The sequence below is a fragment of the Thermobia domestica genome, chromosome 11, assembly GCF_964235325.1.
Source record: "Thermobia domestica chromosome 11, izTheDome1.hap1.1, whole genome shotgun sequence".
NCBI classification, from domain to species: Eukaryota; Metazoa; Arthropoda; class Insecta; order Zygentoma; family Lepismatidae; genus Thermobia; species Thermobia domestica.
This window is the reverse complement of record NC_137464.1, coordinates 196,539,432-196,552,941: the sequence shown is the minus strand read 5'-3', so window position 1 is coordinate 196,552,941 and position 13,510 is coordinate 196,539,432. Positions and strand designations below refer to the sequence as shown.

Below are 13,510 nucleotides of genomic sequence, written 5' to 3'. Positions count from 1 at the left end.
AGAACATCATAACTAAAATTGCGAACATTATCCAGGAAACATTACGTTCAACACCCGTGGTGTTCGACTTTGCTTACAGGAATGAGATGACATTTTCAGCATTTTCTTCTAAAAGTTAGATGTTATGTACCTTCTTTCGTGTTATTACTGACATTGTAATTTAGTATTTGTTTATACGTATTACCACAAGTACTTTAATTTTAATTCTATTCTTCAGTCCAGCCTCAAAAATTAAAAGGTCAGTTTCGGTTGTAAGTTACACTGATGGATATTTGCTGTTTTTCTTAAATCGTTGCCTGCGTTACCTGGGATGAATTAAAACCAGTAAACATAGTCCCATAAGACTCTCATCCTTTCTCTTGAAACCTATTTATATACCGTATATCCTCTAGAGACCATATGGTAGATGTATCTACCTCTAGAATTTCCCTTTTAAAATGGATGGCTCTTGTAATTGAGATATGAGTGGCTCTGTGTGACAAATGGATACGTTCTTTACAATAATTTTATAGTTTTGAATTCCGATTATCATTATGTATGCAAGCTGCTTCTCAGAATGGCGCAAAACATCAGATCCAGCAGTTCTGTCGCACTTATTCAATAATTTTATAAGTTATTTAGAGTATGTTGAAATTTAGTATAATCGTATTGCAACTAACTTAAAGTCAGATATTATTCAACACTTGCACAAAATTTTCTAAATTGGGGGCGCGGTGGTTCAGTAGTAGCGTTCACCTCCGGTGCTTGGAGTCCCTGGTTCGATCCCAACTTGCGCCGTGTGGACTTTGTATTGGACAAACACCGTGCTCGTGGGTTTTCTCGGGATACTCCTGTTTCCTCGTACATTTTCATTCCACCAGTGCTTTCATAATCATTCACTTGCCTTAATCATCCGTTTTCCTTAGCCTAAAGGGCATACAATCGTGGGACGTTAAACTGAAAGATTTCATTTCATTTCGGTTCAGTTTATCGCAACAATTGAATATATCGGAATTTGTACTTTGGTGTCAAGCAAAATTGTTGACGAAATCTGAATACATTTTTATGAGAAATTATTATTATTATTATTATTTTTTTGTATTGACGATTGAGTAAAGATTAGGCCAAGAAGACCCTGGAAAACCTAAGTAGGGATAGCTGGTAGTGTAATCAATTTGCTTCTTACTATGTAATTAGCTTTTTTTTCTATCCAAATTTCAATATTTACTTTCAGGAGATTGCCGTCTATCAATCTCATCTCCACTTATTCATTCTCTTCGAAAAAGAAAGGAAATCCTTACCGATGGCGACATACTTTTTGTTGTTGTTGTTGTTGTTTTTAGATTATCAGATGTAGACATAAACAGTGGAAATGAAGATGGAGCACTGTTGCTTGATGAGCTGAAGGTTTAGGAAGCGAAGCAGGCTACGAAGGAAATTACGAAAATTATCTCGTTTTGCCCAATGTTATATCGACCTAAAAATCTTTTGTTTCTGTGATTTAGTGCTAGGATATTCGTGATTTGAGTAGAGGGAAGAGACATGAAAGAATTCTGCAGAGAGAACATTCTCAAGTTTATGAACTTCAGATTAGCTGTTCCTACAGCCTGCTCACATTATCAGTAACACCAAAAATCAAGAAAAGATGATGAAGGAGAAATTCAAAATTGGCCTCTTAAAAATGAGAGAAACCGAAACCACTACCCAACAGAAAAGCAAAACTATGGTATCCATTCGAGAGAGAAAGTTGCAAGGGTAACGTATTTTATGTGTAAAACTTGTGTAATGTTCCTCTGTTTAAGTAAGAACTTCAGTTTTGCAAAATTCCATGAAAATTGAACCCCAAATTAAACTTATGAGCTTCTAGTAACTTTTTAAATAGAAGGAGCCTAAAATAATTACATTTTTTAACGAAAATAACCTTGATATAGTTCAAAAGAGCAAAATGTAGTACAACATATTTGTAAAATGGCTTAATATGTTATGCGATAGGGAAATACTTGTATGTTGAAAGAAAGGGAGTTATATCAAAATTCACTGATTTTGAATAGTGGCTCCTGGTGTACAATCACCAGCAAAAGTAATAACTAACTAAGTCTATGGAACCCAGAGGTTCAATGCCGCGTTCACAAAAGCTCTCCATTGATTTCTGTCCTTAGCCAACTGGATCCAGGTTGTACTTTCTATTCCTATTTCTGCGAGATCCACCTTAATATTGTCCTGCCATCTGGGCCTAGGTCTTTCTAATGGTCGTTTTCCAATTGGGCTTACAGTTAAAGCTTTGAAAGCGTTTCTACGTTCTTTCATTCTGGCTACATGACCTGCCCACCTAAACCTCTAGGTTTGATGACCTTAACAATGTTTGGTGAACAATATTGCAAGGATCCCCACTTCACAACAAACGCACGTGTGAACTCAACATGTGCTATTGATTATAAACAACCTAGCAGACAAGAAGCCGACACGAAGGACACCGAGGAACACCGAAAGCAGACGGACCTCACGAAAGGACCCGAGGAGGACAAATAAAAGGAGGACCATCGAGGGACCCAGCATCAGTCGACCAACTGATCGCCTAACCTTTATCTTCCTATATCGCTGTGGATTAGGAGCACCTCTTCCCTACCCTATGTCGCACTGGACTAGGGATTCCATCTTAATCTTATAATATATGGCAATGTTCGAATGGCAGGGTATGGCAGGGATTGAATGGGTATTTACGTATTGATACAATTTTACAATAATATAAAATCGAAAACCGAAAATGAAATATTTATAAATTTTTCGTCTCACGATTATGCCGGCTAGGCTAAAGGAGACTGTGATGATGAGAAATGAATGAAATGGAGAATGGAGAAAATGGGAGGAAACAGGAGATCCCGAGGAAATCCACACGTACGTGTTTGTCCACCACAAAGTTCACGTGGCGCGAGCTGGGATCTAACCAGGGGCCCATGCACCAGAGGTGAACGCTCTACCATTGAGCCACCGCGGTCCCGGCCGTGCAGGATAGTCTAATGTTGTAACAATGGTTGATTATTGTATAAGAAAGAGAAAGTAACGATAAATACGAGTTCGTTCAATTACACAAAAGTAACGAACGCTTTGGCTTAAAGAGCTCAAAGGCTCATCGTAGCAGAACCAAATATTTCCATTAAATTTTAACCTGCGAAAAGTCAATGTACCATGTTTATTATCAACCATCCTTCAAATATCATGCTTTACATTGTCCAGAAACCTTCTTTTTTGCTCATCCAATAGTCTCCTTCTCCTAGGCTTTTCTAATAGGACTTGGTGCGTATTTCCCATTCAAGCAACGTGTCATGCTTATCTTATATATATGTATTAACTTTACTATTTCTACTCGGTGACCTGTCGTTGTTGTAAAATAGAAACTTGTATAGCATTTTAATTCACCATAATGTATGTATCTTTTGCTTCAAATATTTTTATCAACATTTTATTTTCGAAACCCCGCAGTTCCCGTTCTTGTATTCGTGTTAGGGATCAACTTCCACATTCATACAAAATTGGGCGGATCAAGCTCTTATTGATGTTAATATTTTCGATATTTATTAAGGCAATAAAATCTTTTTACAGTCTGCAATACTTTTCTACAATACCAAAATTAGAAACAGTAATTGTCTGTCACTCGGGGTTGATAGCTAAAAGGAACAGCAGTGCTTTCTCAACATTAGGTGCGAGCGAATTGACATACGAATTTAGAGTTTACACGATTCTGTTTATTAGAAAAGCTTCCCTCCCTGTGAAGGTCAACAACTTGCTTTCCCCTTCTGCAGTAGTAAGTAGTGGGAGCTGGGGGAGTTTCCTATCAGGTTGCCTGAAACAGACTTTAGGTTGGATGAATTATAACCTTTGCAGATATCACAGATGCCTGAACAGATACAATCCAACTTAACACTTAATTAAGCCTGCCATACGTCTCATAAAAAACTGGACAGTCCCGATTTTCGGCCCGACTGTCCCGCATCCCCGTAAACTTAGTTGGGACAGGCAAATGTCCCGTATTTTAATTTCACCCCATTTCTTCTATCAATCTATCAATATCAGCTTATTCGAACAGTGAAAAAATCTAACGTTGGCTGGGAATTCTGAAATTAGTGAATAAACAATAAGCTGTAACATATAACAGCTTCGAGCAAGCTATCACACCACCCTCTCCGATTTGATAGCGAGCAAGCCTATAGACTCGCAGTGCTAAGTTGCAGTTATCCCTTAGCAGTCAAGGGGGTTTCTAATCTTTGATAAAGTGCACGCGCTGAGCTATCGTTGATAATACAAGCGACATTCTAATTTTGTATCAACAAGAATGCCTAAGCTGTAGAAGAAGTACCCATTTCTGAAAGTACCGAAGTTGAACTTTGAAGTTGACTGCAAAATCTATTTTCCCATTGCACTTGGTGGAAAGTCGGACGCTCTGCAACATAAAAAAAAAAAAAAAAAAAACGTAACATGCCTTCGTATTCTTTTACATCTGCAAGCACAGGGAAGATGAGTGACTTTTCCTCCAGCAAGACATTAGATAAATTAAAAAGATTATAAATAATCATTTTGAGAGGCTAGGGGCATAGAATTGCGCTTTGCTGTGTCACAAGATGCTTCTCTTCATTTTCTGGTGTCGCCTTCAAGTTACGTGAATCGTCAATCAAACTGCTGTAGGTTAGGCTAACATGAAACGGAACCAGAACTTCACAACACCCTGTTCATTCTGTGCAATTTCAAAATGCAACCCTAGCACTCCTGATGATTATGCCATTGTGATACCAGAAGACATTGAACCACTACCCACATTAGTTAATAGGCCTACTGGTTCACCGTCTTGAAACGCCGAACATCTTGTGTAGTGAACTATCCTGTAGTGGTCACATCAACGCCATATAAAGAAACCCTTGAGAAGGTGATCAAGAAACGAGAGAAGGTAGTCAAGAAAAAAACTCTTTAGTAGTGATGTTAAAGGAGCTAGACGTATGAAGCGTAGTAAGATCAAAAGAAAGTGTGCCATATTCTCATATTTCACGTTGTGTTTCAATTAAAAAAAAAAAGAGAAAGTTAGACCAAAGAGAGTTGAAGAATCCACAGATGAGCCTGAGATTCTTTTCATTAGCAGACTCGTCTGACAGCCTTAAGTTAGATGAAGATGATGAGGCAGAGTGTTAATTTTGTGGTTCATTGTACTCCGAAGATGAATCTGGTGAAGAGTGGGTACAATGCAATCGTTGCTACAAGTGATCTCATGCTAATTGTGGTGCAGATGACGCATTTATATGTCCAGAGTGTAAGAACAAAACGTAACGCATTTTGATCTCGTTTCCTATCAAGTAGCTCTTTAAACTGAACCCGAGCTCATAAGTTTAAGTAGGTCCAATGTTACTCTAGTTTCATACAAAGTGGTCAAATAGGGCCTATTTACGTGACAAAGAAATAGGTTCGTTATTAGGCCTATGATACAAAGAACACTTTCAGTTTTGTATTTATAGCAGTATACGAAATAATTTTCACATTTTTCCTCATAGTCTGTCTTTGTTTTTCTTATATTCATTGGAAAAATTAAAATACAGAAATACAGTAGTAGTCTATATTATTTTGTAAAAGCAACTGTTAGTCACACTAAAAGAATCTACACTTTTTTCTTAGGTATAAATTGCAATGACTTTCGATTACTTATTTTTAATGTACAAGTATGTGCAAATTCAGTATGAAATGTGCGCAAAACGTGTAAAAAATATGTTCGATTTACACTGTTCCAGGCCACAGACATTTCCAACTCATTTTGCACACATTTCGTACTCATTTGGTACACATTTTCACATTAAAAGAAGTGATCAAAAGTCGTTGCAGTTTATGAGTACAAAAAGTGTAAAATTTACAGTGCATATATTCTAAAATTGAAGAAAATGAGGTAGATTGAAAATATAACGTTTTATATTTTTCTGCCATAACAGGATTTAACTTAAAGACAGTGTTGAATGATGAATTAATAAAAGAACTGTTTTAGTATTATACAAAAAGCCAGGATCTCTTATTAGGTACCCTTCATAAAAATGACAGTGTTGCAGCTTTGGTCACATTTTTCAATATAAGTTTTTGTATTCCAATAGTTTCTATCGTAAACTCGACACTTTGCAGAATATAATAAAGTAACAACAGAATTTGTTTATGATTTAATTAAACAGTATATAGCATCTAACTTTTAGACTCTCATGTTCGGGGTTCTTATCCCACGAAAACATAATTAATAAAAGCAGGAACCCCGTAAAATGACTTACTTGTTCGAGGAAAAAAAATACCATCTCCTTTTTCATAACCTCTCCATTTTGCTGATATTACAGTAGGCGTCTGCTGTGAGTACAGTATTTTGAGTCCAATTCATTTATCTTTAAGTTTTACCTCCCTCGGTTAAGTTTTACCTGCCACCTAGGCTGAAGGAGACGGTGGTGATGAGAAATGAATGAAATGGTGGAATGAAGAAAGTGGGAGGAAACAGGAGAACCCCGAGAAAACGCACACACATGATGTTTGTGCATCTCAAAACTCACTTGGCCCGAGCTGGGATCTAACCCAGAACCCCCTACACCAGAAGTGAACGATCTACCACTGCGCTACCTTGGACCAATTGATTTAATGACAGGGTCTGATATCTCATTTATATATGACAATTCATTCCCGTGATTCTAAGCGAATATCGTACTTGGAGTATAGCTGACATAGTTTCAACTTTCAATCAATTTCTGAATTTTATTTTAATAATGACCAATTTATTTTAACAATGAGAAGTGATGCCAAGTTTTGCGTTGTCAGCTATCACAACCCGAATCTTTCACGCATGGTGTATTCAGGTAGTGACATTAGCAACTACAAGCATTAGTCCCGAATAATGCCGAGTAGTACCCAATAATGATTCGTGTTCGTTTTATTCACGAATCTACTGACAATCGCTCAGTAAGTAATGTCAATTAAAAAAAGTGTCACTAAACGATTTCACTAGTTTTAACGACAATATACTTGCAAAGTCCTGAAAAAGTTCTTAGTCACGTTGTAATATACAGGGTGTTTCAAAACAACACCGACAATTTTTGGGAGGTGATTCCTGACACGAAGATAAGACAAAAAGTATAGACCAACCTGAGTGCACAAATGCTTCCTTTCGGAGTTATAGTCTGTCGAAAACGTGAAAAAATGAACTTTCAACGTCCATAGTTCCAAAACTTTGGGGCTTACCGTAGTCGGGTCAAGACTTTACTAAGGAGCTAATATGTGCTCTATCCAAAAATAAATGCTTCAGAATCCTGTAGTACTTCCGCAACATTTTTTATAGATGTAGTTAGTGAGTACTTCAGATTATATGCCCATAACCAAACTGCCTGTACAAAAATTGTTTCGTGAATACCTTAAGATTCTGAAAAATGTATTTTTGAATAAAGCACATATTAGTTCCTAAGTAAAGTCTTGACCCGACTACGGTAGGTCCCATAGTTTTGGAACTATGGACCTTTAAAGTTCGTTTTTTCATGTTTTCGGCGGCCTATAACTCCGAAAGGAAGTATTTGTGCACCCAGGTTTGTTTATACTTTTCGTCTTATCTTTGTGTCAGGGATCACCTCCCAAACGTTGTCGGTGTTGTTTTGAAACACCCTATATATATATACAGATGGTGATCAGAAAAATGGAAACACCTGTAGTTGGCAACACGTCAGATGTATGGGTTGGCAGTGTTGTCGTGGCTCCCGCAGCGCCGGACCGCTGGTGGTGGTGTGTTAGGTCGGTCTCCATACTACGTCAGGCGCAGTGGAACAGCAGTGTCCAGTGGCTGCAGCAGACGGAGGTAGTGTAAAATGGGAGACCTCTCAGATTTTCAAAGAAGGGAAATTGTTGGTGCGCGGTCATGTGGAGTGAGTGTGACGGCAGTGGCTATTGTGTTAGGTGTGTCGCGTGGGACAGTGTCGAAGGTGATGACGGCCTACACAACACATGGGAAAACCACATCGGGGAAGCGGAAGAGTGGGCGGAAGAAAATCATGAGTGACAGGTCACGCCGGGTATTAAAGCACATTGTCACGCAGAACCGTCGTGCCACTGCGGAGCAAGTGACGGAGGAACTCAATCAGCACCTCCCCCACCCTGTTTCAACAATCACAGTCCGCTGCGAATTACATGACATGAACTTACGGGGTCGTGTTGCACGGATCAAACCGCTCATCAGGGACCATAACGCTTTCGCACGCCGCAAATGGTGCCGCGATCATGCAACTTGGACCGTTGAGGACTGGAAACGTGTGATATGGTCGGATGAGTCATCCTTCACCCTATTCTTAACCACGGGCCGTGTTTATGTGTGAAGAACGACCAAAGAAACTTATGATTTGCATTGTCTCCGCCCAACTGTGAAACATGGCGGCGGCTCGGTGATGCTGTGGGCCGCAATATCATGGTTTTCATTGCGTCCTGTGGTCACACTTAGCGGACGAATCACTGCCAACGATTATGTCGCAATTTTAGGAGAGCACTTGCATCCTTTGGTCCGGATGTTGTTCCCGGACAATGACGCCATCTTCCAGGATGATAATGCACCCATTCACACAGCTGGCGTTGTTGCAGCGTGGTTTGAGGAACATCGGGATGACGTTCAACACCTCCCCTGGCCCGCCCAATCCCCAGATCTCAACATAATTGAACATCTGTGGTTCGTCTTGGAAACACGACTCCGGCGACGATTTCCACCTCCATCGTCTCTCACAGAACTGCCGATGCCCTGCACGAGGAATGGTGTAAAATTCCACTTGCTACCATTCACGACCTCTATGCTTCCATCCCACGTCGCATCAAGGCTGTTCTGAAGGCGAAAGATGGCCCGACACCATATTAATCTGGTAAGTTACAATTTCGTTCAGGTGTTTCCATTTTTCTGATCACCATCTGTATATATATATATATATATATATATATATATATATATATATATATATATATATATAAAATCATCCGCCGCTAAAATGAGCGACCTAAATCAAGAATATAATTTAGTGTCATATTAGCCCAATAGATATGTTTTTATACTCAGGTGCCATGTTTGAGATAATGCATGTCACCAGGGGCAGTTTGTTTTTGTTTTCACTGACACATGTGTAGCATCAAGCATTCTTTTGCCTGGACTAACGACAAGCTTATAAAATTACAGTTTGCAAAATTGAATACTTTTTAAATTACAAGATGTAAATAATACCATGAACCCCCTATACTCAGTAGCGTACCCAGGGATTTATTTCGGGGGGGTCCAAACTAAATATGAAGGTATTTTATATTAAAATTCCTAAAATTGCCTCTAAAATTAGGCTAAATTTTAAAAAAGTCGAAATTTCGGGGGGAGTCCGGACCCCCAGGTCCCCCCCTGCGTACATCCCTGCCTATACTATTTCCACAGACCACTAAATGGTCTAAGTGCTTTGCGTGATTAAGTGGCAAACAAGGCATGGTTAACCGTAACTTCGTCATGTAAAATAAGACTAAATAAATAAATGCAATAAATAAATGGAAAAGATTGGTCTATTGGATAATGCTGTTTCCCATTACTTTTACTCTACGGTTACTTTGATTTGTTAATGTAACTCTTTACGTACTCAAAATACTTATAATCGGAGCATAGGATTAGAACATTGATACATGTGTGCCATAAGCTATATCTGCTCCAAAGTATGCAGAGTAAGACGTTTCTTAGTGATTTTAAAGATCACTTTCTCGTAAGAAAGATGGAAGAAGTTAAAGATTTAAATTTTTTTTATTAAATTGTGAATTTCTAAATTTTCTTAAGGAGAAAATTTTATATGTTGCAGTTTGACGAAGAGATTTGTCCGGACACTATACACTATTTGTTAGTGTTATATTTTGCGTACCATAACCATGATTGAATACTTTTGGCCAACTGCTTCAGCACTTGCAGATATGGTAAGAGTGGACTTTGATCAGAACAAGTGATTTTGTCACGGGATGTGGTACTGGAGGAATAGAATCACTGTTATTTTGTTAGGTTAGGTTAGGTGAATCGGTTGCTACGAATGTTCTGCTCAAAGTGCACTTTTGCCGCCGATACTTAATCCGTCGCCCTGTCACTCAGGAGCAAAAAATAGAAAACGATATCAAATTAAACACATTAATAATTAATATTGCAGTATCTTTACTTAAAAAGAAACACCACAAAAGCTCTAGAACCACAAAAAATCAATCACAAAAAATACATTACAAAATTGTAGTCGATTACATTATCGTTTAAAGGCGTTATTAAAGAACTTCCAAATGATTCTTTGTTACAAAAGTATAGTGAATCATGAAAAATCCAAAGCAAATCTTAGTTCTAAAATATTCAAACCCTCAGGGACTCCAAAGGAAGTAATCATGTCCTTGCACGAGAAATGAGCCCTAAAATACTAACGGGATCGGGAACTATTTACTTACTGTGCTTTGAAAGTAGTCTAATTTTGAATTAGAAACAAATTTCATATCAAAATGGCATATTCCCACTTATTGCACCTATATGCTCTAGTAAGGGAAAAAATGAAGGATCAATTTCTAAATAATTCCTACCCATTGTCTTAGGGTTTTGGTATTAGCAGCATTTCTGGTAGCGAATTTCTCAAATTTTCTGAAAATATATCCAACTTCCTGGAATTGTATTCTTACAGCTATCTCGTTACCTATAATTTCAAACATTGTTTATGCATTCAACACTTTCTATAATTTTGTCACACTTCACCTTCCCCACCTTCTCCTCCTTCTCCAGAGTCCGCTGAAACCTCTTCATAATCCTTTTCAAGTGCTGCCAAATCTTCACGTGCTTCAGTAAACTCTCCCTCTTCCATTCCCTCACCAACGTACCAATGAACGTAAGCTCTCTTAGCAAACATCATATCAAACTTTACATTAAGTCTTCTCCATGCTTCTATAATGGCAGTTGTATTGTTCATCATGCACACAGCTCGCTGAACTTTTGCCAAATCACCTCCCGGTACAACTGTTGGTGGCTGATAATTAATCCCAACTTTGAACCCAGTAGGACACCAATCCACAAACCTAATAGTTGGTTTTGATTTCACTGTGGAAATTGCAGCATTAACATCCTTTGGTACCACGTCTCCTCTATACAAAAGACAACAGGCCATATATTTCCCACTTCTAGGATCACATTTCACCATTTGATTTGCAGGTTCAAAACAAGAGTTGGTTATTTCAGCAACAGTAAGTAGTTCATGGTATGCTTTCTCAGCAGAGACTATGGGTGCGTAAATAGCTAACGGAAAATGGATCCGAGGATATGGCACTAAATTGGTTTGAAAACCAGTTAAATCAACATTCAATGCACCATCGAAACGAAGAGAAACAGTTATGGATGACACTATTTGTCCAATAAGCCTATTTAGGTTGGTGTACGTTGGTCGATCAATATCCAAATTTCTTCTGCAGATGTCATAACAAGCTTCATTGTCTACCATGAAGGCACATTCTGAGTTTTCAAGTGTAGCGTGCGTACACATAATAGCATTATAAGGTTCCACAACAGCTGTGGATATTTGAGGTGCAGGGTAGACAGCAAATTCCAACTTGCTTTTCTTCCCATAATCAATAGAAAGTTGTTCCATTAGCAAGGAAGTAAAACCCGATCCTGTTCCTCCTCCAAAAGAATGAAAAATTAAGAATCCTTGCAGTCCAGTGCATTGGTCAGCTAACTTCCGAGTTCGGTCAAGCGCTACTTGAATCATATCCTTTCCTACAGTGTAATAGCCTCTTGCGAAATTGTTAGCTGCATCTTCCTTCCCTGTAATCAGTTGTTCTGGATGAAACAGTTGCCTATAGGTCCCTGTTCGAACTTCATCCACTACAGTTGGTTCCAAATCAGCCATTACTGCTCTAGGCACATGCTTTCCTGCCTGAGTTTCACTGAAAAAAGTGTTGAAACTATCATCACTGCCAGCAGCCTTATCTGATGGCATTTGTCCATCAGGTTGAATTCCATGTTCCAGACAGTATAACTCCCAACATGCATTTCCAATCTGAACACCAGCTTGTCCAAGATGAAGTGAAATACATTCACGCATTGTGGAAAAGACGGCAGAAACGTCAGTTCAAATGCAGGGACAAGGGAATGTTGTGAAATTGTGCAGCGTGAAAACGGTGCATTTCGTCGTTAGAAAAGTTAATAAGTTCTGCTTATAAATTTATTTTCAAAACAATGCAAATATTTAAAATTACATTGTTTCAGTTTCGGTTTGGAAATTTAATATTGTCCAACCGAAAATTTTAACAAATCAACAATCTGGTATTAATATTCTCTCACGATTTATATGTTCTTTTGTGGCCATTATTTCTTACTCTCAAACTAATTTTATACTTTTGTTTTATCTTCAATGCGAACATATCCTCTTCAAATATTATACATGAACCTGTATATCCACTAATTCTAAGAATCTATTACTACTAGTACTACTACTACTACTAATAATAATAATCTTATCGGCAAGATAGCGCAGATTCAATGGGGTAATGCATGCTCCAGCACCACAGATTCTAGGTCTAGAATGGTAAACGGTTGGCTAGCCAACTACTAATGTTGGCCCTTCATTGTAATAGGTATTTGCCAACCCAACAATCGCTAAGGCAACCTCTACGAAAGGATTTAAACTGGAACTGAGTGGAAGATAAATGAAGGTTACTGATAGTTGAATTTAACTATTCAATGGTAGGGAGCTCACCTCTGGTAGGTGGGGCCCCCATGATTCGATCTGAGCTCTGCGAAGTGGGGTTTTGTGGTAGACAAATACCGTGTGCGTGGGTTTTCTTGGGGTTTTCCCGTTGCCTTCTACCTTCTTCAATTCAGCATTTTGTTCATAAACATCATCACCGTCTTCTTTAGCCGCCGAGCATAATCATATACCCTATTATTAAAATAATAATAATAATAATAATAATAATAATAATAATAATAATAATAATAATAATAATAATTAATAATAATAATAATAATAATAATAATAATAATAATAATAAAATAGATTATATTACGTTTTGGGAACTTAGTTACTATGATGACCATTGGCCTACATTGGCTGTAGCTGGAGTAGTAAGCTGATTAAATCACGTCGTTACTATTGTGGCTTCTTGATGCAGTTCTGACTTCTTGATGCTAATACGGTACAGCTTTAAATCGTCTCGTGGATAGACGAACAAGTAACAGATCTGCTTTCGTCTGCAATCGATCTTGAGACCGCATGTATAAAGATAACATTATTTGAAGATTTATGTGTGTTGAAAGCAGTGGCGTATTTACGATTTTGCTTTGGGTGGGGCTTTGCTAACTTTCGGGGGGGGGAGGAACTTTGCCTGAAAATGTAAAAATTCTGCAAGATATTTAATTTACTTTACTATACTAAGTAAGATTTCGGGGGGGCTTAAGCCCGGAAGCCACCCCCCTAAATACGCCACTGGTTGAAAGAAAGAAAAAAAAAAGAAAATGTTATTGCATATA

General features: G+C 38.2%; 1 protein-coding gene across 1 annotated transcript; it reads right to left on the bottom strand.

Moving 5' to 3' along the window:
- Positions 1-10,157: 10,157 nt before the first annotated feature.
- LOC145664635 (tubulin alpha-1A chain-like) lies at positions 10,158-12,189 on the bottom strand. Its single transcript, XM_081731470.1, has one exon. It carries the CDS (start codon positions 12,081-12,083, stop codon positions 10,734-10,736), a length of 1,350 nt encoding a protein of 449 aa, XP_081587596.1. The 5' UTR covers positions 12,084-12,189; the 3' UTR covers positions 10,158-10,733.
- Positions 12,190-13,510: the final 1,321 nt, after the last annotated feature.